General features: G+C 40.9%; 1 protein-coding gene across 1 annotated transcript in view; it reads right to left on the bottom strand.

The window, feature by feature from the left end:
- Positions 1-10839: 10839 nt before the first annotated feature.
- LAMA3 (laminin subunit alpha 3) overlaps positions 10840-25207 on the bottom strand; it is a 117150-nt gene continuing 102782 nt past the window's right edge. Inside the window, exons 61-75 of the mRNA XM_061995211.1 lie at positions 24942-25061; positions 23249-23373; positions 22776-22896; positions 21539-21679; positions 20878-21008; positions 19868-19999; positions 17718-17862; positions 17272-17429; positions 16413-16602; positions 15104-15244; positions 14400-14559; positions 14132-14259; positions 12551-12644; positions 11705-11824; positions 10840-11519 (exon numbers count right to left, since the gene is read on the bottom strand). Of these exons, the coding sequence (XP_061851195.1) occupies positions 11374-11519; positions 11705-11824; positions 12551-12644; positions 14132-14259; positions 14400-14559; positions 15104-15244; positions 16413-16602; positions 17272-17429; positions 17718-17862; positions 19868-19999; positions 20878-21008; positions 21539-21679; positions 22776-22896; positions 23249-23373; positions 24942-25061 (2052 nt within the window). The 3' untranslated portion in view covers positions 10840-11373. The remainder of the gene's footprint in view (positions 11520-11704; positions 11825-12550; positions 12645-14131; positions 14260-14399; positions 14560-15103; positions 15245-16412; positions 16603-17271; positions 17430-17717; positions 17863-19867; positions 20000-20877; positions 21009-21538; positions 21680-22775; positions 22897-23248; positions 23374-24941; positions 25062-25207) is intronic.

Genomic DNA, 25207 nt, shown 5'->3' with positions numbered 1-25207 from the left:
TTAAATCAAGGAGGTCTACTTATAACATTCTGTGAGTCCCAAATGAAAAAAATAATATGTACACCTACTCTAATAGTAAAAGCCCTAACATTTTTGTCTGGATTTGGTGGTGGAATGTGCTCCCATAAGCACAGCTATGCCTGATAATGCAGATGCATGTGACAGCATTATAGTGCTGGTTGGTGCCAACCAGGGTTGTTTTGTGCATTGCTGTTACAGGCATTCACAAAAAAATCTATATTGGTATTCCCCACAGAAACATACATTTTGTTTTACCTATACAAAAAAAAAAGCCAAAGTTTTGTTTTCCAACAGGTCGCTGGGCCTTAATAAGTTTCTGTAAGCTACAGTTGTTTTATTTTCAAATGACTACTTGATGCAAATGCTTTCTGTGATTTGTGTGAATTTGTTCCAGTTGGGAATGCCCACATACTATTAACTCACACACAAGTACATCCAATGGAAATGTTGCAAATTATACCCAAGGCCGTTATTTCAAACCTGCACAGGACAGAGATGATTCTGTAAGTATGAGGCTCCTGCCTCAACAAAAGCTTTGATCAGGCAGCTCCATTATACAATGAGCAAATGCAAAGGGCCACATGGATTAATCACTGTTGTCCAGATTGTGAAGCCATTCCATTGAATCTAATCTCTGCTCGAGGCTGAGTGGTCCCTTTGATCACATTCCAGCCCTTTCTTCTCCAAGTTGCACATATGCAGCTGAAGCTCACCCTACTACACCCCATTTCAGCACACAGATGAAAAGATACGATATCAGAGGCTGAAATGTAGGGATATGCAATGAAATCTTTGGTTTTCACCAACTAGAAAACTGTTGTGCTTCGTAAATGAGACTAAACTGTGTCTCTTGGTTGCAGCCCTGAGCAACTTCTGTTTTCCTTGTCTAGAAAATTTGACTATTGTAGAAGAAATAAGGACATGTATCCTGGGCAACAAAGTTCTACCTATGGCTTCATTGCCAGGGGACTCTCTACAACTGCAAAGACAGGCGTAAGATATGATTTTACAATATGCCCTTTATAGGCCCCAGTTGGAAACTGTAGGGCAAATATGAGCTTCTTCATACTTGTAGGGAGGGAGTAGAGAAGCCAGAATTTGGCTTCGGCAACTGCAGAGAGGGAAAGGTCAGCCATAGAAGATACCAGCAGTCAGAAATGACTCTCCAGAGCTCAGTTTTCTCAGATCTGGGAGAAGGAACTAGGGACAAAACCTGTTTATAGCCTCAGCTAAGCAGGGATGGAGAAATAGGGGTTTGGATTTGGGTCGCTTGCATCATGTCATATGCAGAATGAAGTTTTTACTAGAAACTGATATATCAAAGGAAGTTCATCCTAGTCAAAGTTACGCTGAAGGGTTTGAGATCAGCTGTAGAACAGTCTTCACAAATGAAAAAGGAGGCCAGCACTCAGTGGCTCTCAGAGATGCATGCATGAAGGGGGTCTCTGAAAGCAACAGAAAAGTAGGCAGGAAGGGGTGTAGAAAGCTCTCTTATGACTAATTGCAGTTTGCAGCTGCAGAGAGACATTGCCTAATTATCTGCTATGTGCATGCAAATTTGATTTGCTGTCACTAGAGTCCAGATGTTCCCTCCCATTATACTAAGTACACCAAATAAAAGGAAAAGGGTCAGCAAGCAAAACAAAAGGGGCCAGGAATGACAGCTTTGTGTTCTTTTCCTTCCTGTCATAGGCTCAGCCTGGCCTACCATGGCTCTGAACTCCCTACTGCAGGTAGAGAGATTTGTGAGTTCTTAGGCTGAGCATCTATCTGGTCAGAGAGTAGGTGGAGCCTGAGAGAAGCTGTCCCCTAGCTCCTCACCCAGGGCAACAGCAGGAAAGGGATGCGAGTGTTCAGAGGGACCAGGATCAATGGACTGAAGCCAATTGTGTGAGGTTCCACAGGGCTAAGTGCTGGGTGCTGTACTTGGGCTACAACAACCCCAAGCAACGCTGCAGGCTTGGGCCAGAGTGGCTGGAAAGCTGCCTGGAGGAAAAGGACCTGGGGCATTGGTTGACAGCTGGCTGAACAACCAGCAGTGTGGCCAGGTGGCCAAGAAGGCCAATGGCATCCTGGCTTGTATAAAAAATAGCATGGATCATAAAAGTGATTGTCCCCTTGAACTCGATACTGGTGAGACCACACCTTGAATATTGTGTCCAGTTCTGGGCCACTCACTACATGAAGGACATTGAGGTGCTGGAGCATATCCACAGATGGGCAACAAATCTGGTGAAGGGTCTGGAGCACAAGTCTGATGAGGAGCAGCTGAGAGAACTGGGGATATTTAGCCTGGAGAAGAGGAGGCTGAGAGAAGACATGATTGTTTTCCACAACTATCTGAAAGGAGGTTGTAGTGAGGTGGGGGTCAATCTCTTCCCTTCAGCAATGAATGACAGGACACGAGGAAATGGCCTCAAGTTGTACTCGGGGAGGTTTAGATTAGACGTCAGAAAGAACTTTTTAACTGAGAGGGCTGTTAGGCATTGGAACGGGCTGCCCAGGGAGGTGGTGGAGTCACTGTCCCTGGAGATAAATTTAAGATGCACAGATGAGGTGCTGGGGGATATGGTTTAGTTTAGTGGTTACTGGTTGGACTTTATGATCTTAAATGTCTTTTCCAACCATAATGATTGTATGATTCAATGAGTGGGCCAGGGCAGCTGAGGTGCCATGCAGGCATACAGGGGCTGCCCGGGAGCCCAGCTTTGATGCTCAGGCTGGAAGGCAGCAGTGCCTTGGCTCCTTGCAGCAACCACACAGCCTGACATTGTCCAGTCAACCTATCAGTCAGCATAGTTTCTAACCAGCTTCTCTCCTGTAATAATTTCCCTTGGTAGTGGTAGGTCCTCTCTGAAGAGTCTTACTTTTCCTTATGTGCCTTTCCTTCTTCAACCATAAGGTCTCTTTCTTTCTATCCATCCTCACATCTATCCCTATAGACTCACATCTGTGCTTTAGGCATTTTTTGGGTCTGATTTAAAAATACTCTATTTTTTCACAGAAAGCTAATTGAAACGTTCATCATTTTAACTCTTTGTAGCAAAACCTTTTTCATAACACAAACATGACTAGACACTTTTCTCCTATCAGCCCATATGCAGGAACAATACAGCTATGTTGATTTATACCGATCGTGCACCTGGCTTTTTTTTCTGTTTGATGGCATTCAGCATCACTTTGGAAGATTTAACCTGTTAATTCCATTGTAATTAAATGATGATGATGACCATTAGTGGTTGTGTAGTGTCTGTTTTGAATTAAATTTGTTCTGAGCATATACGTCACTTTGATTCGTTTTATCTCTTGTGATAAATGCAAAGTACGTAGCTTCAGTGATCACGTGTCCTCTTAAGCAGCTCAGCAGTGGGAACATTTCCTTCCTTTTAACACGGCAACATCAAGTTACAAGAATCTGACTAAGTGCAACTTACCAGTTCATCCCCCTCGTTAAATGGATGACTGCAGTTACTTCTTATTTTGAGCAGCATGAGAAAAGGCTCAGCCCAGGTGGGGTTTTCAGGCATTTAAGGCACTGGCTCCTGGACGGTGGTCTCAGACCACCCCCCAGCACTGCCTTCACTGCTGATGCTCATCAGGCAGAACCTTTATTTGCATGGCCTCCTTGCTTCCATCCCTATTGTGTTTGTTTAAAGTTTCCATTTATGTGTATTTCCATAAAGAGGGTTATCTTGGGTCTTTTGGAGACTGTGTCCTGCCCTTTTGTTACAGAATAGATTTAATCTCCAATTACAGTTCTCCATAAACCTTGGCAAAGTCTTAGAATGCATTTTTTTATAAACTGTAGGTAAGATTTTCTGCATGTTTTAATAAGATGTGTGTGCCGAAGTCCCATGAAGTGGTTAGATCTTTCCACTTAGCCACTGAACTTTAGATCACGCCTAGATGTTTCTTGGAGAATTGCCCAGAGCACCTTTAGCTTCTTTACTGCTTAGGTTACTGTCCCCAGGGGTACATCATGACCTTTGACTTAACTGAGTACTGCAAAGAGAAAGTTAGAACTTTATTACTGATTACCTTACTCTCAGGTAAATCTTAGTTGAAACCCTTGCCTTGGACAGAGGAATCGGTATTTGGGTGTATTACTGACTCTAAGTTTGCAGCACCGAGACAGTAACTCTGATCAGAAAGTAATCAGAAAGATCTAGAATTAAGATTTATGGTAGTTGCTGATACACAGCAATATAAATCTTCTATTAAGTAGTAACTCGTGCTCATAGATCTTAGCTCATTATGCTATTAACACACCATTAATTAAGATTGTATGTGCAAGAGCTGGACACAGAGCCATTTATTTCTGTGTACTTTAAAATTATTTTCTTCGTTATGTCTTGAGGCTTCAGAAAACCCAGATCTGAACATTTCTTTCTGTATTGAGATTCTGACAGTCATCTTCCATATTAATTTATAAATTACTGACATTCCCATGAATGTAATTATTCATTCTCACCAGTGCACAGTCCTCCCGTGACAGGAATCTTAGACATAGCCTCCCGCAAAATAAAGAAATCTGTTGCTGTTCCCAGTTTAAATATAACTGAACAGAGACAAAAGATGATGATGCCAACTATCTGTCTTTTTATTCCATATAATAATGCAGCAGCGCTCAATCTTTATCAACGAGCGGGTGACATTTTAACAAAGAAACTGTGTCTCATGGAACATTTCACATACGCTTCACATTTGGAACAATCTGTAGGCAACACAGGAACTGGCTGAGGTGGAAAGTAATGATAGGAATGTCAGCATTTTTTTAAAGAAAGCCTCATATCTATTTGCAGTGGTTTAGTCCTGGCTGGCTGTCAGGTGCCCACCAAGTTGTAATATTATTCCCCCTCCTAAACTGCACAGGGGAGAGAGAAATATAACAAGAAGTTTGTGAGTCGAGATAAGGACAGGGAGATCACTCAGCAATTAGTGACATGGGCAAAACAGACTCAACTTGGGGAGAAAAAGGTTTGATTTATTAAATAAACATCAGAACAGGAAGATAAGAAATAAACTTAAAACGCCTCCCCCCACCCCACTCTCTTCCCAGGACTCCCCTTCCTTTCCCCCCCAGCAGTGCAGGAGATGGGGGTTGTGGTCAGTTCATTACAGATAGACTTTGCCGCTGCTTCTTCCCAGCAGGAGGCCTCCTCACACTTCCAACTGCTACACTGTGGGGTCCCTCCCCACGGGAGATAGAACCTCATGAACTTCTCCAACTTGGGTCCTTCCAATGGAGCCACCAGCCTTTCACCGCGGTTCCTCACAAACTGCTCTAGCATGGGGCCTCCCACAGGGGCAGCTCCTCACACCCTGCCCCAGTGTGGGTCACTCACTGGGAGAACAGTCCTTCAGGTACCAACTGCTCGAGCCTTAGTCCCTCACAGGATCACAAGTCCTGAAAGCAAACCTGCTCTGGTGTGTGCTCCTCTCTTCCCATAGGCTCTCAGGTCCTGCCAGGAACATGCTCCAGAGTGAGCTTCCCACAGAGTCAAAGCCTCCTTCAGGTATCCACCTGCTCTGGCGTCGGGTCTTCCACGGACTGTGAGTGGATCTCTGCTCCCTGGTGGCCTCCATGGACTGCAGGGTGACAGCTGCATCACAGGTCACAGGGGAGTCTTTCTTTCAGGGCCTAAACATCCTCCTCCCCATCCTTCTCCACTGACCTTGGTGACTGCAGAGATGTTGTTACATTCTCACTCATGTTGCTGCTGCAGTTTAGCAACTGTTGCTGCAACTGTGCAGCAACTTCTTCCCCTTCTCCAATATGTTATTGACAAAGGTGTTACCTCAGTCACTAATTGGCCAGGCCTTGGTCAGCTCCGGGGTCCATCTTATAATTGACTGGCATGAGCCTTGTCAGCTGCAGGGGAAGCTTCTGGCAGATATTTTGTGCTACCAAAAACCTGGCCCAAGCAAAACCACTATATTATTTTGAATGCTGTCAGCTGCAAGCCTGGAGACACAGTATGATATGAACAACAGGTCATAGTAAGGTTTCATTGCTATAGAGCATCTCTGAAATTGACAGAAAATACTTAATGGTTATTTTGCTTGTGATTCTTTATACTGAGAAGATGGTTCATTGTAGCTCTGGCAATGTCCAGCCTCTTGCAGTTTTGAGATGTCCAGACCAGCTGCACAAAGCAAGTTTATGCTTATGCCTTGCAGTCTTAATGCCTTCAGTGAAGCTGTAACATTGTATTATGGCACTATCCCCTGTAATGTAAAGTAGTTCCTTTTGCCAGAGACATCCATCTAATGTATTTTTAGAAAATACAGATGGATTTACAGGAGACGGGATCATCGTACCCTAAATTTCCTTACATCATTAGAGAAAGATGCAAGAGTTTGTTGGGTTTTTTTGTTGTTTTTTTTTTTTCTTTTAAATGAGGAAACCACAAAGAGAATGGTAAGAGGCAAAAAGCATGGCAAGAGTTCATTACAAAGCCCTAATGCATTTATAGTGTTTTCAGCAAGACCACATTTTCCAGGCTATTTTATGAAGGGCAGAAAGGAAGTGGTGGAGAGACAAAAACCCAAATAACTCACAGAGGACACTAGAAGAGGCAAAGCTACTAGCAGGAAGGAGAGCTAAAATGGAATGGTTCACAGCTGTCTCCAAAGAAGTGCTTATAAAACCACAGCAAGTTAACTGACCCAACTCCTTTTGCTGCATATGCGGTGAAAGGCTGATGGCTCTCTGTTTTACATGTAAGCTCCACAGTGACACTATCACAGATCTTCAGGCTCAGGTACAGGAGGACTGTTAAAAAGTTTTACTCAGAAGCTATTGTTGTTAGAAACTTAAGAGTTACAATACCATTTATAAATAGTGAAAAGGAAAAAATGTTTTCCTTGTGTATATATGATTTTTTTTCTACACTGAATGTCTATTTCCTCTACAGTGTCCTGTGATACATTTCATTTTATTTGCCTATAGTTCTGAGTCTCAGTGTCTTCCTAAGTGTCATTCATCTCCAATTAATCTGTCTGTGTTTTGTAGACATAATAAACGGGAACTCACAGACCTTGGTGTCATCTACCTCAGATAATATGATCTTATTAAATCTAATCCAAGTTAACTGGATAAGAAGCCTTTGCCCTTGATACTTCTATGGACGAGAGACTTGGCACTAGCAATACCAATGCTATTGGTATTGCCAGTGGAGTTCCACAGGGATCGGTTCTGGGGCCAGTCTTGTTCAACATCTTCGTCAACGCCTGGAGGAGGGAACAGAGTGTACCCTCAGCAAGTTCCCTGATGACACCAAACTGGGAGGACTAGTCGATTCACCAGAAGGCTGTGCTGCCATTCAACAGGATCTTGACAACTCAAGAGGGACAGGGAACTTCTGGAGAGAGTCCAGCATAGGGTCAACAAGATGATCACGGGACTGGAGCATCTTCCTTATGAGGAAAGGCTGTGGGAACTGGGGCTGTCTAGCCTAGAGGAGACTGAGGGGGGATCTCATTAATATTTACAAGTACATAAATGGTGGATGTCAGGAGATTGGGGCATCCCTTTTTTTCTATTGTTTCTAGCAACAGGACAAGGGGTAACAGGATGAAGGTGGAACATAAAAAGTTCTGCTTAAACATAAGAAAAAACTATTTCACTGTGAGAGTGAGAGAGCCCTGGCACAGGCTGCCCAGGGAGAGTGTGAAGTCTCCTTCTCTGGAGGTCTTCAAAACCCACCTTGACACATTCCTGTGTGAACTTACCTACAGGGGGGTTGGACAGAATGATCTCTAAAGGTCCCTTCCAACCCCTAACATTCTGTGATTCAACGTGTTTACTCTAAAGAGGAAAACTGCTCTCCTTGTGTAATTGATTTAGGATTCAGATGAGCCATTATGACAATCTAAACACACTGTTATAGAGCAAGGGTTTTTTAATCATGCATCCTCAGTGTATTGAACACCATGTTTGATCTTTCTTCATTAAAGTTTTCAAAACTTTCCTCAGAAGGTTGAATTTCAAGAGGTACAAACCACACAGCAAAATCTTGCCAGCAGACATCAACATATGCATTTCTTTGTTTATTACTTCTGCTTTTAAGGTGATGAAGCAAAATGCAAGTTGCCATACCTTTGCACCCTTGAACACAAGCAGTGATGAATAATTCAGGTCCAGAAAGAGTGACTGGAACTAAGAGTTTTTAAAAATATTAGTATTAAAATTTAAAATATTAGTATTACCTAAAGGCTTAAAGACCAAATAATATAAGATGAATATAGAATAAAAAAATACCGGGAAAGACTCTCTTATGAGAGTTATTTACATTATTCGAAAATGGGAACTGATAGATTTGGGGCTCCACCTAAAATGCTGTAGCCAAAGGAGGTAAATAAACCATGAAGTTACTGCCAAATGGCAACACTTGGATGATGACAGCTTTGGAACTACTACTTATAGCAAATAAATAAATAAAACAATATAACCCCCCCCGTGACGGAGCCCTGGCACAGGCTGCCCTGAGGGGTTGTGGAGGCTCCTTCCTTGGAGGTCTTCAAGACCCACCTGGACATGTTCCTATGTGACCTGATCTAGGTGAACCTGCTTCTGCAGAGGGATTGGACTAGATGATCTCTAAAGGTCCCTTCCAACCCTACCATTCTATGATTCTATGACACGGTGTTTACCCAAGGCTACAGCTGCTATTTCTTCTCATAACGTTCCATCTTGCTACAAGATTTAGTCACTTCTGGTGTGCTATATAATGTATCGGGGGAATTGTTTATTTTGTCCTTTTTAACAAAAACTTTTCCCGGTGAACCTGACGAGAAGGAATCTTTACAAATGAAATTACTTCTACCATTCATGACTTGAAAATTCAGGCTCTTGTTTTCCAGAAGTTGTTTCCCATGTGAGAGAATTCAGAATACTCTAAGTACAGGACAATGCATGAAACACAGTTCAGTGTCCATGTGGATTTTTTCAATAATAAAAATCTTTCATCAGACTAATCTAAACAGGACAACTTCTTCCCTCATGTAAAGATTATCCACTGGCTCTTCAGCATCAAAAAGCTTTTTACTAAGTGCTTATCAGCACGAAATAGATTTATCTATGTTAAACTACAAACCCCAAAACTCTACTTGGCTTTTCTTGGTTGTCCCTACAATGTGTGACAGTCTGATTGTATGGAAACCACACAAGTGAAGAAACTGGGGAAAAATGCCAACCACCAAGAACCTTAAAACAAGAGAGACTTTTCCACTTTTCTTTTTGTTTTGCACTAGGATTGTACTGGAATGAATGCTCACTAATCATTATAACTGAAATTTACTGAAGCCATCATACATTTTTAATTTCTTCTTGGCAGCATTAAAACTACATATTATAAAATAAAATCAGATGGATGGGAATTGAAATCCAGGACTGACTGGCTTCAGGTTGTGATGCAGAATATCTGCTGTGTTTGCTTCTTCTGAAGGGAGAAGGGACAAAGAAAAAGGCTTTTTTGTGACTAGGGAAAATCTGCTTCAGAGAGCAGTGTGGGGGAGCCTGAGATATGAAATGTCACTAGAGAATTACTTGATAAAGTTTAACTGTTCTTTCTTTCTCCTTGTGGAAATTTTCAGTGCCAATTAAGGACAGTAAATCAACTGAGCAATTTCCACAGTTTTGGTCACTTGAATATTAGACAATCTACTTCAAAAGCAGGGGGCTTTACGTGGAGAAAGGATTCAGTTGTTGCTGTCCCAACAGATGATTTCCAGTCCCCATCACCTGTAGGCCAATGGGTGTTTCTGCTCACATGGCAGGCAGCCACACAGGAACAGCTTATCTACAGAGAGAGGGCTCTGCTGTTACATGCCAGTCTTCAGAGGCCTCAACCCCAGCATGCTTTCACTGCATCCTATTCCCTCCAAAAGACACTCTACAGCTGAGAAACCTCAGCATGGACATTGATTTCACCATTACAGAAATGCCATTAAAGAAAAATCAACTCAGGGTTTGGTGTGAAAAGCTTTCTGACACTACTGACACTACCCTATAAAGCAGCAAACAACCTGCAAAGCTGCAAAAGTTTGGTAAGGGGTTAGTGACCAAAACTATAAAGGCTATTGGTCTGATATCTTCTTCTATTAATCCAACTGTCACTTCACTCCAAACACCCTGAGGGCATGCTGCTGCACCCTGAGCAAGAAGGCAGTAGAAGGTGGAACCAAACATTGCATTAGGTGGGAGGGAGAGTTTGTTTAGATCCTTGTCAACTACTGCCTAGGACCAGCTTTAGAAAATGTTTTAATTTTGCAAAAGAGGGTCAGCATCAAGGAATTAGGAAAAGAAAAAAACCCTTAACTATCAAAATGCTGCTTCTGAATGATAGTGGAAGAAGCAGCCATGTCAAGTCTATTCAGTCAAGGCCCTTGTACTCAGAAGAGTGATTCAAACTGGGTACCCTGGGTCTCCATCAAAGGGAACAGTTTTGTTGGTATAGTCCTGTAATTCATGCTACATACGTGTATCAGCTGCAACTGCTGTTCCTAATGTAACTTGATTTCATTTAATAATAAAAACAAAGCCTATGGAGGAGACTTTCTGGCTCTGAAGATTACAAGAAAAATTACTCTCTTTCTAATGTTTTTATGTAACTAAATTCTAGTAAGCAGAGATGATGGACTCCTGCTTATTCGGGCAAAACAATTTCTTAAAGCTACAGAAATACATGCTTAGAGCAAGCAGAATTAGCAGCCTGTAAAAAGTACATAAAAGAAACAGCAGGTTAAAATAACCAAGCAAGAAAATGGATGATTGTAAGAACATATCGCATTTATTTGGCCCCAGAATTCCTAGCATTGTAACAAACTCTCAGAGTTTCACTCCTTAAAGTGCTTCAAACTCCATTTATATTATTATTATTACTTTTAACATTAATGTACATTTTTGTATAAACATCAGTCCAAAGAGATTTATACTTTCATAAAGTTCTTTATACTAGTGGATCAAATTTGCTCTCAAGATGACCAGCATTAAGGCAAATTTCCAAAATTAAGCCACTGGAGTTACTCAGGTCATTGCCATTGTGGGTGAGAGCAGAATTTGGCCCAGTAGGGTATATACAATTACACTTTCAGCATACATTTCAAAAGGCACAGTAGATTACCTTGGAAATCAATAACATTGAAAAGGGAGTTTACCGAAGCAAATACTTTCGGTTTGATTTGGCACAGTCCACATCCAGAGGATGCATTTGCTCACCTGCCTTTCTGAATAACCACCCTGATGACAGTGATATGGTGATCAGCAAAAGGGGAACCCACATTGAATGAACTCACACAGTACTTGAGCAGACCCAACTTGATGTGTGTAAAAGTACTGTAACAGCGAAGTTACTCTGCGGGGCACCCGTGCAAACTCACTACACCATGAACCTCTGAAATTCTCTTGGTGGAGACATGTTTGTCATTGATGGTGATATTCCAAACACAGCCAAAAAATGGGTCATTAACTGGATGCCACAGAGTGTCCAAATGGGCTACAAAAACCAAGGTATAAAGACCAAATTAATAAAATGAGAATGATTTTAAAGAACATTAATTACTACAAAGCTTTCAAAAAAAGGGAACACGATACAGAACTATATTCATGAACAGGACTTTTGTTTTGGGAAGGAGAAAAAGCCATGTAGACACATGAAAAAATAAGCAGCAATAATATTACCTGGAATTTTGCCAAAGTAGAGTGTCTGATGCACACGTCTAAGAGGAGAGGGTGGAAGTACAGTGGTATAGTTACTCTGTGTGCCCACCTCTAACTGCACAGTGTTGTCCTTCTGGGAGACTGAAAAGAAGCAAGTCAATGAGTCCTCCTTCTCAACCCTATTAAAGAGTCAACTAGATATGGCAATATTTTTAAGTAACAGCTGTCTTGAAATTTAACTAATAGGAAAACCAGATTTTATTTTAATTCAGATTCAGATATCTAGGTACTCTAGGTCAAATACAGCCTCCAAAGCCTTGAATTAACACACACATTGTTCTAAAGAGTATTCTCAGAATAAACAGAAGTCAAATGATTAATAAAACTCTGGAGGTGCAGGGCTCTGTGCCCATTGTCCTTTCAAAGTTTCAGAAGAACTGGTATATCATCTTTCGTATGAGGAAAGGCTGCGGGAACTGAGGCTGTTTAGTCCAGAGAAGAGAAGACTGAGGGGGAATCTTATTAATATTTACAAATATCTAAATGGTAGGTGTCAGGAGGTTGGGACATCTCTTTTTTCTGTGGTATCTAGCAATAGGACAAGGGGTAATGGGATGAAGCTGGAACACAAAAAGTTCCATTTAAACATAAGGAAAAACTATTTCACTGTGAGAGTGAGGGAGCCCTGGCACAGGCTGCCCAGGGAGGGTGTGGAGTCTCCTTCCTTGGAGGTCTTCAAGACCCACCTGGACATGTTCCTGTGTGACCTGATGTAGGTCGACCTACTTCTGCAGGGGGGTTGGACTAGATGATCTCTAAAGGTCCCTTCCAACCCCTACCATTCTATGATTCTATCATACAACATACTTGCAATAGTATGCCATTGTCCATCAGACAGAGGTTGCTCAGGTATGACTGATGTCTGGAATTTTCCAGTACCACTATTTCCAGCAGCAATGACCTGTAAAAAGTTATCTTTTAAGTTACCACGGCAAAGAAAAGACCAACAGAAAAGTACAGTATTTGAAGTAATTTACTGAACTTGTGATGGCTGGGCTTTGCCTAATTTTAAGAGTCACAGTCATTGTGTACATATTTTAGAAATTATCCTCTCCAAAAGAAAGGTCAATTTCCCTAATAAAATCTCAGGAGAGGATATATGACAATTTTTATAAATATAAATTCAAGCCTTTGTGTCTCCCTCTCAATCTTACAAAATCACATTAATTCCTTTGACAGAATCTCTCTGAGACAAGGTCTTTCCTACTAGGCCTTCTTTTCCCAAAGCAGTAATCTACACGCTTGGTATCTCCTGAGAGAATCTCTGCAATACATTTCTATTGCCTTTCACACAATTTTGGACTACTCAAAATTCGCTCATGAAGCTTGCAATGTGACTATTTATGATGACATTTTGAACAAGCACCTGTTCATGCTTTCTCATACCTTGCTTCTCATTCCTTCTGAACACCTTTTTGGTTGTTCTCAACATCTTCCTCTCAAACTGTCTACCAGTGTGGTGATTACAACTTGGTAATGGTCAGGTAACCACTATGCTGAGTCCACTTCCTATGAGGCTGAGATTGATGGTGTCCCATTGACCTTTTATTCCTTCCTCCTTTCAGTTACTGCTGAAAAAAGTAATCAATCTTGCCCTTAAAGAGGCCCCAGCAGCTGATGCCTCAGTTTCCATGTGCTACTTGTGTCTCGAACCAGATCAGTGATCTGGGGAAAAGTAAGTGGGAACAAAAAGACCAAGTTCCCTAAAAACCAAGTTCCCTAATCTGGGAAGAGAAGAGCAAAGCTGAGCTTTCTGAAGTTAGGTAGATTCATGCTGGTTTACATCGTGCCATGAGACAGTGGGTTCTGTGAAGCACTGACATCTTTTTATCTGATGTCTCTCCAGCAGCAACCACAAGAGTTTTGTCACCCAAGACTTAAATTTCAAAGCTGTTACATTCTGAAAAAGCAACAGCGATAACAATGACCACCACGACACACCCATCAACCAGAGAGGATGCTAACACAAAGCTATAGCGCTCAAGTTCTTTAACTCACATGGTTACGGAACAGCATCAGTTCAGCCACATGACAACTGACACAGGAGTGGGAATAAGCCACAGAGATCTGTAGCCTCCGGCCAAAACCTGAGTGGATTTTTGCAAAGGCTCAGAAGTCTGAGAAAATTAAGATTGTGCCCTCCTGCTGAACACTGTGAAGAAAGCATGTGCAAGCTGGTGTGCACACAATAGGAAGCTTCTAATGTAGGCACACAGACAGGTTAAACGCTCACTTTTCCATGCGATGGTTTTGAACAGCTCTGAAGAGGCTGTTTAGTGTTATACCTATGACAAATGTTTTAACACCTAAAGTCCAGAGTTCAAGGGGAGAATTCCCCCTACTGAATGAGGGCAAACAAACTGAAATGGAAACACACCCTGTACCTACCTTTCCTCTTTCCATGTAAATAGCCAAGTAGTTGTCTTGCTTGCTTCCAGCATGGAGGAGTATACCTGTGGAACTCCTTGGTCGAATGGTAAATACAATCCTAAAATCCAAGCCCATCAGCAAATTACCTGTGGAGGATTAAACAGTGGGTAGAGAAATGATCATGGTAGGAGATAATCTCAAAACCACATAAAAATTAAATAAAAAGGTCCTTACACATACACACTTCAGACATAATTCCATACACCATAATCTCTACACGTCTTACCAATGGTGATATATCCTCCTTCATTAAAGAAATAAATCCCCCTGTCTGTGGGAACATCCAGACATGGAAGTATGCCATTTTTTTGCTGAGGTGCATTCATGACTTTTCCATTGATCTTGAAATTCCTCAGGCAACCCTTGAAACTGGTCACTGGTATGTTCTGAAAGCATATTTCAAAACATGAGTACTAAAGCAAGAATAGCCGTTAGTTCTTTTTCACTGTTAAACTATAGCAAGCCAATTGCCACTAAAGGCATCTAAAACTCACCCTTGATGCAGTGAAAAGGTATTGAAAAATTTTTAAAAAGAGCTTAAACCATGAAAGTACCAGTTGAGTTAATGTTAACTCCTGCTTGCAGAACAGATACTTCCCAATAACGTGTCAGAAAGACAATGCAACAGGAATCATGACATCTCAAGCACACCCTTCCCCTTTTTAAAAGAACAGAAAGGAAAACGGTACATGGTTGTTACCAGAGTCTCAGCAACACGTTGAAAATAGGGGTCTGGCTGAGGCCTGTGTGAACAGGCGAGGAAAAAGATCTGTAATGAACAACTACAAACACCAGTCACAGATGGAGCTCACTTGGTGCATGGAAATATCCCCCAAACCTTTTCACTGTGGAAGTCCCACACATTATTGCTTTCACATGTAAGTAGTGCAGCATGGTGAATGTGTGGGGGTTGATGTGTCACCTACTTACCGGTCTCTTCAGGGATGGCATCCCTCCCACATAGACTGGTGGCTTAACGCTGATGACAGAATTCATTGCTAATCTCTCATGCTGAGCCCTTAGACCGTCAACAACAAGGCGGACATTCTTCCCGTCTGTGCTGAAGACCACCTTCACAGGGTGCAAACATGACAGAATGAGAAACCTCAAGGCCAATGAAAGTCTTTGGATTTTTTTTTTTCTTTAACCATATTTTCCAAATATTTAAACTGAAAACAACATGCTGGGATCATCAGTCTTTACAAGTTGGAGAGAGTCCAGCACAGGGCCACCAAGATGATCATGGGTATAGAACATCTTTCATATGAGGAAAGGCTGTGGGAACTGGGGCTGTTTAGTCTGGAGAAGAGGAGATGGAGGGGAGATTTTATTAACATTTATAAATATCTAAAGGGTGGGTGTCAGGGGTTGGGACATCCCTTTTTTCTGTTGTAGCTAGCAACAGGACAAGGGGTAATGGGATGAAGCTGGAACACAAGAAGTTCCACTTAAACATAAGGAAAAACTATTTCACTGTGAGGGTGATGGAGCAGTGGCACAGGCTGCCCAGAGGGGTTGTGGAGTCTACTTCCTTGGAGGTCTTCAAGACCCGCCTGGACGTGTTCCTATGCGACCTAATCTAGATGAATCTGCTCCTGCAGGGGAGTTGGACTAGATGATATCTAAAGGTCTCTTCCAACCCCTCCCATCCTATGATTCTATGATTCTATGATTCTATGAAAGGCTGCGGGAACTGGGGCTGTTTAGTCTGGAGAAGAGGAGATTGAGGGGAGATTTTATTAACGTTTATAAATATCTAAAGGGTGGGTGTCAGGAGGTTGGGGCATCCCTTTTTTCTGTTGTAGCTAGCAACAGGACAAAGGGTAATGAGATGAAGCTGGAACACAAAAAGTTCCACTTAAACATAAGAAAAACCTATTTCCCTGTTCAGGTGAGGGAGCAGTGGCACAGGCTGCCCAGAGGGGTTGTGAAGTCTCCTTCCTTGGAGGTCTTCAAGCCCGCCTGGACATGTTCCTAAAAGACCTGATCTAGGTGAACCTGCTTCTGCAGGGGGCTTGGACTAGATGATCTCTAAAGGTCCCTTCCAACCCTACTATTCTATAATTCTATGACTCCAAGCTCTCTCATAACAGGGACCTGTCTACCACACAAACTTTCAGGCATAGGAAACAACTTCAGATGACCAAAATAGAATCTCCAATACCTAAAAAATTCAATGGGCTGTGCCTGCTGAATACTAGTTGTGGTTTCACCATGGTTCCTCTGCCATACTACTTACAGTGTGCCACTGTCCATCATTGTATTTAATATCGGTTTTCATTTTGATTCGCTTTCCTCCAGAGCCACGTGAGAAGACAAAACATCCTTTTGAAATGTGGAGAGCCACATATGAGTCCTTGGACCATTCCTCCATGAAAACTATTAACCCTCTTGATGATCGAGTCCGTACATCTACAGAAAAATGTAACCTGCAGGGGAAAGTAAGCATACTCTAAAACAGGTCTGTTTTGTTAGTTGCATTTTCAGTTCTCCAGAAAAGTGTCAGTGAAACTCCATTTGTGAAATGGCCTAGGAGTAATGGACACAAGCTGCAACACAAGAAGTTCCACTTAAACATAAGGAAAAACCTCTTTGCTGTGAGGGTGAGGGAGCCCTGGCACAGGCTGCTCAGGGAGGGTGTGGAGTCTCCTCTGGAGGGTTTCAAAACCCACCTGGATGTGTTTCTCTGCGACCTGATTGAGACCTCCTTTAGTAGGGGAGGCTGGACTAGATGATCTCTAGAGGTCCCTTCCAACCCCTACCATCCTGTTATTCTATGATTCTGTGAAATGCAGAATAGCTTTTGGGTGGAATCATGGTGTTCTACATTGCCAGCATCTCTGAATGTGAATGAAAGTTGACGTATTCTGGCTTAGGACTTGGCATCAATATCTTCTGTAATTGTCCACCACATCCAAGTAAATCTACTAAGTTTGGGTAAATGTTATCAAAGGAAAAAAAAAAGCCTGAACCTTTAAAACCACTCCTCTGTATGCCCCAAAACATAAGCAAGAGAAAAATCCTAACTTAGCATCCAAAGATTCCAGCAGCTTTGACAATTCAATTATTAGGAGGAGAACAGGGAACATTTGTATTACCCATCTCCTGATGACGGTGGAGAAAACATATAGGATATGAAACTGTTAGGGATGTTTCCAAGGAGATAGGCTTCACTGTTGTCATTTAACTGAGTTGGTAAAACGTGATTTTGCACACTAGCAGCTTTCAAATCACCAAGATATTTTTCTTTCTGTACCTGTAAGATAGAATTGAAACATTTACTATGTGAGCATATGAAGAAAAAAGGTTCAATGTACACATTTAAGACTTCCCATCTGAGGTAGTTAACAGCTTTCTCTAAATGACAGTGAAGCTGTTGTCGTTGTGGACAGGCATGGATTTAGCATGGAACTTCAACACAGAAGCAACTTGCTTCAGATGTGAGATAGAAGGAAACCAAAACCATCTGAATCTACAAACCATGGCGGTGCAGATAGAGCCTAAGCATCACATGGAGCAATGGTGACAGTAAAAACAAGCATACCTGGAGCATCTTAAATCTGAGAGGATTTCTAAATTCCTTCAGCAGCATTGGTGCAAGATTCTCGTATCTGTGGCAAGCTCCGAGGGACACTCCAGTCTTTGCAGTATAATTAACAAGATTCTGAACCTCAGGAAGTTGACCTGCCCTAGAGTGGGGAAAGGAGTAAGTTCAGTAACACAGCGCTCCTTTTCTTCAGCGTAATCAACAACATATTGTACAACTGTGTTCTGTAAAAAACAGATTTCTCAGTGACCTGATGTCAAAGTACCAATTTTTATTTTTCAGTGAAAAATTTAGGATGTAAAAAGAATTCATATTTGTCCTGGTTCTGACTATTTCCTTTTGTCTGTGGAAAAACTCTGACATTTTGTTCTCTTCTAAACAAAGTATTTTTTGCTAAAAGCTATCTATTAAAAACAAACAAACAAACAAATATTTCTGTTGAAAAAAGGGGAAAAAAAATGTCAGCAGCTTTGACTGAACACAATTTCTGGATGAGACTACAAAAATTTCCTGGTTAATTATGCATAACCAGTGGCAGACCAAGAAAAAATGATAACATCAGGTTCTAACTCAATGATTCCCTCTGTTCTTCAATAAGATATTCTAATGAAATTTGTTAAGGCATTTAGCATTATAGCCAAATTATCAGAAACACTATCAAAACTTGAGTGTATAAAGAGTAATATCAAGTAATGATAGATATGTACATAGCATCTCTAATCAGTAAATTAGAAAACACTTTACCACTAGAAACAACAATGAATCTCCTTGTCCCTAGCTTTCTACAAGAAGAGTTGTAGAGTTAGGCACGGAAGCTGAACTACTTCAATTCAGGTCCTGTTCTCCAATCACTCTATCAGACTAGTTACAATATTCATTCCACATCAATTTTTGTACCAAAAGCAATTTTCAAAATCTGTTTTCTTAGGAGGAGGTTAATATACAGGCTACTTCATTGGTTTTCAGTACTTAAATAAAGAGCATCTTTCTTATAAAGGCTGGGGCAGTTTAGCCTGGAGAGAAGGAGACTGACAGGGGACCTCATTAATGTCTACAAGTGTTTAAAAGGTGTTTGTCAAGAGGATGAGGCAACACTTTTTTCTGTTGTCTCCAGTGACTACGGGTAATGGATATAAGCTGGAACACAAAAAGTTCCACTTAAACACTAGGAAAAACTTCTTTCTTGTGAGGGTGATGGAGCCCTTGCACAGGCTGCCCAGGGAGGTTGTGGAGTCTCCCTCTCCAGAGGTTTTCAAAACCCACCTGGATGCATTCCCGAGTGACCTGATCTAGGTGGACCTGCTTGAGCAGAGGGTAGGGCTAGATGAATTTTAGAGGTCCCTTCCAACCCCAACTGTTCTGTGATTCTACGATTCTATGATACATTTTGAGCAAGCTGATCTAGTGAAAGATATCCCCTCCTGTAGTGAAGGGGGTTGGACTCCATGATCTTTAAAAGTCCCTTCCAACCTAGACTATTCTATGATTCCTTAATAATCAAATCAAAATATACTCTTTTTTGTAAACTGTACAAACCTATAAACATTAATCAAAACTTCACTAAAACAAAGCTCCACTGGGATATCACTTGTGACTCAAGATATGCTTTTTGTTAAAGAACCTATTTAAAAAAAGCTAAGTTTTCTCTTAAATTTCACCTGTAAGACGTCTCTAATAATCACATAAGCACCTGTGAAAAAAGAGTTAACATAGATCAGGCACAGGATTTCTATACATATGTTCTCTTTTGTTTGTGCAACTGTTGTGGTTCTGTCAGTAAGCTTCATTCATTTTGTTACCCAGCTCTCTGTGTATCTATCATGATACAATCTAGCAGATCTCTTTGGATGCCCTGTTGGGAAGCTTCCAATTCAACTATGTCGAGTTCATTCTTGATTTAAAGGCTCTTAAACAGGTATGACTCAGACTGAAATTCCATTACATCTGAGCAGCAGATTTAATTACAACTTGATACCATGTATGATCTACCCGAATGAAAGAGTATCTGAGTGCAGCGAAGTTACATGTTCATGAAGGCTTCATGTACGTAGAAGAAAAGCAATTTAGCAAAAAGTCATTTTAATATGATTAAAAGAAGGAAAATAGGCCCAAATGCGTGGAAAAAAACATATCTCTAGGTCAGATACCTTTGTATAAAGACATTTGAGATGCAACCTTCAAAATTGTCTCCACCAAATTTGATAGGTTCAATTAATGCTCGTGCTCTGGGAGAGTCAACTGATGCTGATTTTGACTTGTCATCAACCAGCAGATGTACTCTGAAACAAAGTGAATAAAAATAAGCATAAAATCTAAAGCAACTGTTATGAACTTCAATGAAATAGCTCTATTTAAAATCCCCAGCATTTGATAGATGCATTTTCTTTTTATACTGTAATTACGCTAGAGCTTCATTGGCGTACTCTGGGATTTTTTTAGTATGTCCTCACTGCCTGCTGTGAAACTGCTCTGCTTTTGGTAGTAGACATCAAATGAGTTGAAGCCAGTACTTCAAGTCCTACAGCAAAATCCTGGTCCATTTCAACTGAAATTCATTAAAAAACCCACTGGCAACTCTGGGACAGGATTTCATCCTTTGTGTCAAAATGGTGCAATGTGTTGTTGACATGTCAACAACAGCTAGTGCAGATAATATGAAGTTATAATTACTCAAAGTTATAGCCAATCCTTCAAAACTTTTCACTTCAACTAACACTTATGCCATTTTATGTGTTCCAAAGAAACCAATATGGTTTAGGAGCTTTTCAGTTCACTGTCTCTTCTGATATCTGCTTAGCAGATCACTATTGAAAAAACAGATAGAGTCTCAGCTTCTTCCCTGGGCCTTTAACCACGTGTGCTACAGTGACATATGTGAAGTGTATGGGAAGGCCAAAAGCTCCAAAACTCCAGCTTGACAAGCAGTCAGAACTCATACAATCTACAAAAGATATGCTTAGTGCCCTACAGCTGAAATACCACAGGTACTGACATGCACATTCATAGACCAAAAAGAACCTTTTGCTTCATTATTTCAGGGTCCTTTGCTAGCAGAGGCCATTTTTAGCTGTGTACCCAAAGAACAAGTCACACAAAAAAAATTCATCTTCCTTCTCCAATCACAACATAAAAGAACCAGATAAAGAACTGGACTCACATGTTGTCTTCTTTTATTACTGTGACATAATGTATTGACCCATCTTCATATTTATTTTCCAGTTGGATTTCCTTCTCTCCCATCTTTGCAGTTACAAAGCCAGGTGTCAGAAAGATGGTAAGAATATTAGGCTATAAAAGAATCCCACAAAATAATTAGGTAAATGCAGGTGCCCTCAGTTGTCTTTGATAGCATCATTAATGCAGATCTCAGTGGTCTCTTTTGCTGGTGGGAAATAAGCTTTTTTTTGCTAAAATTGCATTTCCCAATCATCTAGTACCAGATATTATGCAAAGTTCTGCACAATTAGCATAGCTGCTACTTTAAAATACCCCTGCATTTTGAATATCAGATATTCAAAACACTTGTTTAAATTATTTTTATAGAAAGCAGAGGATTCAATTCCCAACTTTTCAAATGTGACTTGTCGAACTGCTTGTTCATGGAGTGAACAAATTGCCAGGATTTGTTTCTCTGGCCTATGACATGCAAGATGCCATGCTTAAAAAATTATTATAGCAGCCGTTTCTTTCCTTAAAATTCAGGAATCTACATGAGACTTATGACACAAACTGATGCCAAACTGACACGACTCACAAACAGATATGACTGATCCAGAAATAAAACCAATCATATCTTTTAAGCTGAGTAAGTTTCATACCCATAGATTGTAATTTAAGAGTGTTCCAGTCGATGCCATGGTCTGAAAGCCAAAGCCAACTTGGAAATCCTTGGGAAATGGGAAACCTGCTGCACTCAGGCTCAGTGTTCCTTTCTTGGAGAAAGCTGCTGATCTGATGAGCTGAAAAAGAGATAATGCTTTCAGTGATTTTCTTTTTATCAGATGAAACGGCAACATGGGACAACAACTCAAGATAACTCTGACTGACTCACGCCAAAACTAAGTACAAGGCAGACTGCAAGTACAATTACTTCAGTACAGAATGCTGACTGAATTGGCTTCACCAGCATTAACCATGATCTGAGAAACTCTCACGAGAGATAAGGCTTGCTGAGTATAATGAGCTGTTCATTTCTAGCTGCTCTTTGCATTGACATGATGAGCTACCTCACTGAAACTGAGTCACAGGATAGAATATACCTGTGTCTTTTTGAACAAAACACATTTTAATACATGAGAAGTTATAGATACAGGGAATGAAGGTCAGATCCTCTGCACAGGGATATGGCCTGCAAAGAAATTGTTCCATCAAAGCTTTACATGCCACAAAGGGAAAGCAAATGAGCACAAACTTTCAGTGCAATGCCATAGTAAAAAAGGCAAACGGGATCATGCACCATGTAAGTGGCAGTAAGTAGAAGCCTAAGGGTAGTTTTCATCTCTCCATGCAGCATTAGTTAAGCCAACACTGAAATGTCACATTGTCCCATTTTAAAAAGAACATGGCAAAACTCAAGGGTGTACAGAAAATAATTATAAAACAATCAGATGAGTGGAGCAACAGCCTTGTGGGGAGCAACTTTGGTGGAAGCGGAATGTGCTTAGCTCTCCCAAGAATAAAGGTTGAGAGGTCATTTAATTAGGAAGCATAAGCACCTTGGTGAGAGAGAAAATCCTGTGTAGAATCAATTAACTAAGTATTCTGGCCTAATCCATGACAGCAACCGGAAGCCAACAAGTTTAAATGGTAAATATGAATTCTTAATTGCACATAGTATTAACTAAGAGGGTGGACTATGTGCTGGTGCAAGCTATTACAGTAGGGGCGAGGCTGCTTTTCTTCCATATCTTTGCACCAAGCCCAGGTTCTTTTATTACCATCACATGTTAACCAAACATAATATTTGGCCTAAGCAAAACATAGCAGTCCAGGATCTACAGACAAACCAGACTCTGTGAACTCCAGCAACAGTTTTTATGGAACTTTGTTAGTTACCTTCCAGTCATCGGAACATTTCTTGCTGACACCAACAGCCTCATCAAAAGCAACTGAGGCAGTGTTAGGGTTTTTCACATTCTTCATGCAGCCCCGGAATGGAGGTGTGGATACATTAAAGCTAGTTTCACGGAGTGGAAGGAAAAAAAAGAGTTCAGCAGCCTGGTATTTCAAACCACACACCAATATAGTAGCCTGTAAATGCTGACAATATGACAAACAGAAAACCAGAGCAAGAGCAATCTTTCTTGCACAAATATACTTTACGCTGATCAAATTCAGTTTTCAGGATACACCCTAACAAAATACCACCAATAACCAAACTAAAAGACTATGATAATATATGATAAACCAGTTGTTTTCATATGACATAAAATACTCAATACAGAGTGTGAAAGAAATTGCCTAAGGAAAGAGTTTAGACCACATTTCCAAACAAACCTGTGTAATACAGGCTTTTTATGGTTACTCACTGTTCCCGTAGAGAAGATGGAATTCCACCTAGGTAGTACGTAGTGAAAAGGAAGACCTTTATGTTGGCACTAATACCAGGGCTGACATGAACAGTATTCCTACTTCGGGCAAGCACCAAATGAATCTGAAATAGGTGAATAATGAGAATTACTTTACTTAGCAGAAACAAAGATCATTTAGTAGACTAAAAGTACTCCCACAGAGCAGAACACAAAGTCTTTTTGGTTTTTTTTCCCCCCTCTCCTCTTGTTTACTAGTGCCTTAAATTCAGAATAACTGCAGTAGTTGAAAAGTACTTTGTAAAGTTACTTTTGCAAAATTTAGGCATTTAGCCAAAGCAAATGCCTAAGGAAAATGCCCTACTATCAAAATACATGGTGAAGTTTTTATTTTCTTCAGAAAGATTGCCTAAAATTACACCTCACCTAACATTCAGATATTGCCTTCTATTTGCAGTTGAAGATTTGGGAGCTGCTGCCTGGGTAACTTGACCCAGCGTGGCATAAAGACTCACTCCAGCAGATGCTGTGACCTACACTATTTAGCTGGATATGGAGTAATGGGAAAAGGGAGAATGAATCAACATAGCAATCAAAGGTTTTAACAATATGTTTACAATTTCACTCTAGTAGTGCAACAAAACAGCCAGACTGAAGCTAAAATGATAAGTAATTTAAAAAAAGTAATCTCTGTCAAGATCAATCTGGTCTGAAGAAATAAAACCTTACGTGGTGAAAATTCTAATCTAAGTATTAAAATAGTGTTATTAATTGCAACATACATAGTTCTCTCAAATTAAACAATGCTTTCACAGAATCTTAAGGGTTTCAAGGGACCTCGAAAGACCATCCAGTCCAAGCCCCTTGCCAGAGAAGGATCACCTCGAGTAGGTCACACAGGAATGCATCCAGGTGGGTTTTGAATGTCCCTAGAGAAGGAGACTCCACAACCCACCTGGGCAGCCTGTTCCAGTGTCCTGTCACCCTCACAGGGAAGAAGTTTTTCCTTTTGTTTCTTTGGAAGCTCTTATGTTCCAGCTTGTACCTGTTACCCTTTGTCCTGTCATTGGACATCATTGAGAACAGCCTGGCTTGAACCTCCTGACAACCTCATTTGTAAACATTAATGAGATCACTCCTCAGTCTCCTCCAAGCTGAAGAGCCCCAGCTCTCCCAATCTTTCATTGTAAGGGAGATGCTTCACTCCCTTCACCATGTTGGCGGCCCTGCGCTGAAGTCTCTCCAGCAGCTCCCTGTCCTGGACACAATATTCCAGATGTGGTCTCACAAGGGCAGGGTAGAGGGGGAGGAGAATCTCTCTTGACCTACTGCCCAAAGCCCTTCTAATACAGCCCAGGATGCCATTGGCCTTCTTGGCCCCGAGGGCACATTGCTGGCTCATGCTCATCCTGCTGTCCACTATGACTCCCAGGTCACTTTCCCCTACACTGCTCTCTAACATTTCATTTGTCAAAGAACTTTTCTTTGATGTGTTTTTTCTGTTAAAACTGAAATTATTCATACGGAAGCATGACAGTAGAAAGATTAATTTTCACATGTCCAAACTAATCTGCAACAGCTTGATTCCCCTCAAAAGGAAAACTTCACAACAAAACTTTACAACATGATGTTTAGTTTCAGTTAATGTGTGTTTTCACAAATAATGATCACTTGATTGTTTAAAATGACATACTTGTTTATATGTTCCATCATTTACAGTTGAACTGGCTTCTATTTCTTTTGGAGGCTCAGAGCCAACTTTGTATCTGAAAACTATATGACCATCTTTAATGAGCACACTGATGAACTGATCCTGCAGTAAAAAATAAAACACAACACAACATTTCATATATATTTCACTGTCATGTGAATGACTTTAATGAAGCTATCTAGTAGCTTCAATAAGGCTTTTTGGGGAAAAGATAACACAAAGCAGACTAAAACTTATAATAATCAAAC

This window comes from Colius striatus, chromosome 4 (genome assembly GCF_028858725.1).
Source record: "Colius striatus isolate bColStr4 chromosome 4, bColStr4.1.hap1, whole genome shotgun sequence".
Lineage (NCBI taxonomy): Eukaryota > Metazoa > Chordata > Aves > Coliiformes > Coliidae > Colius > Colius striatus.
This window is presented reverse-complemented; position numbering and strand designations above follow the sequence as displayed.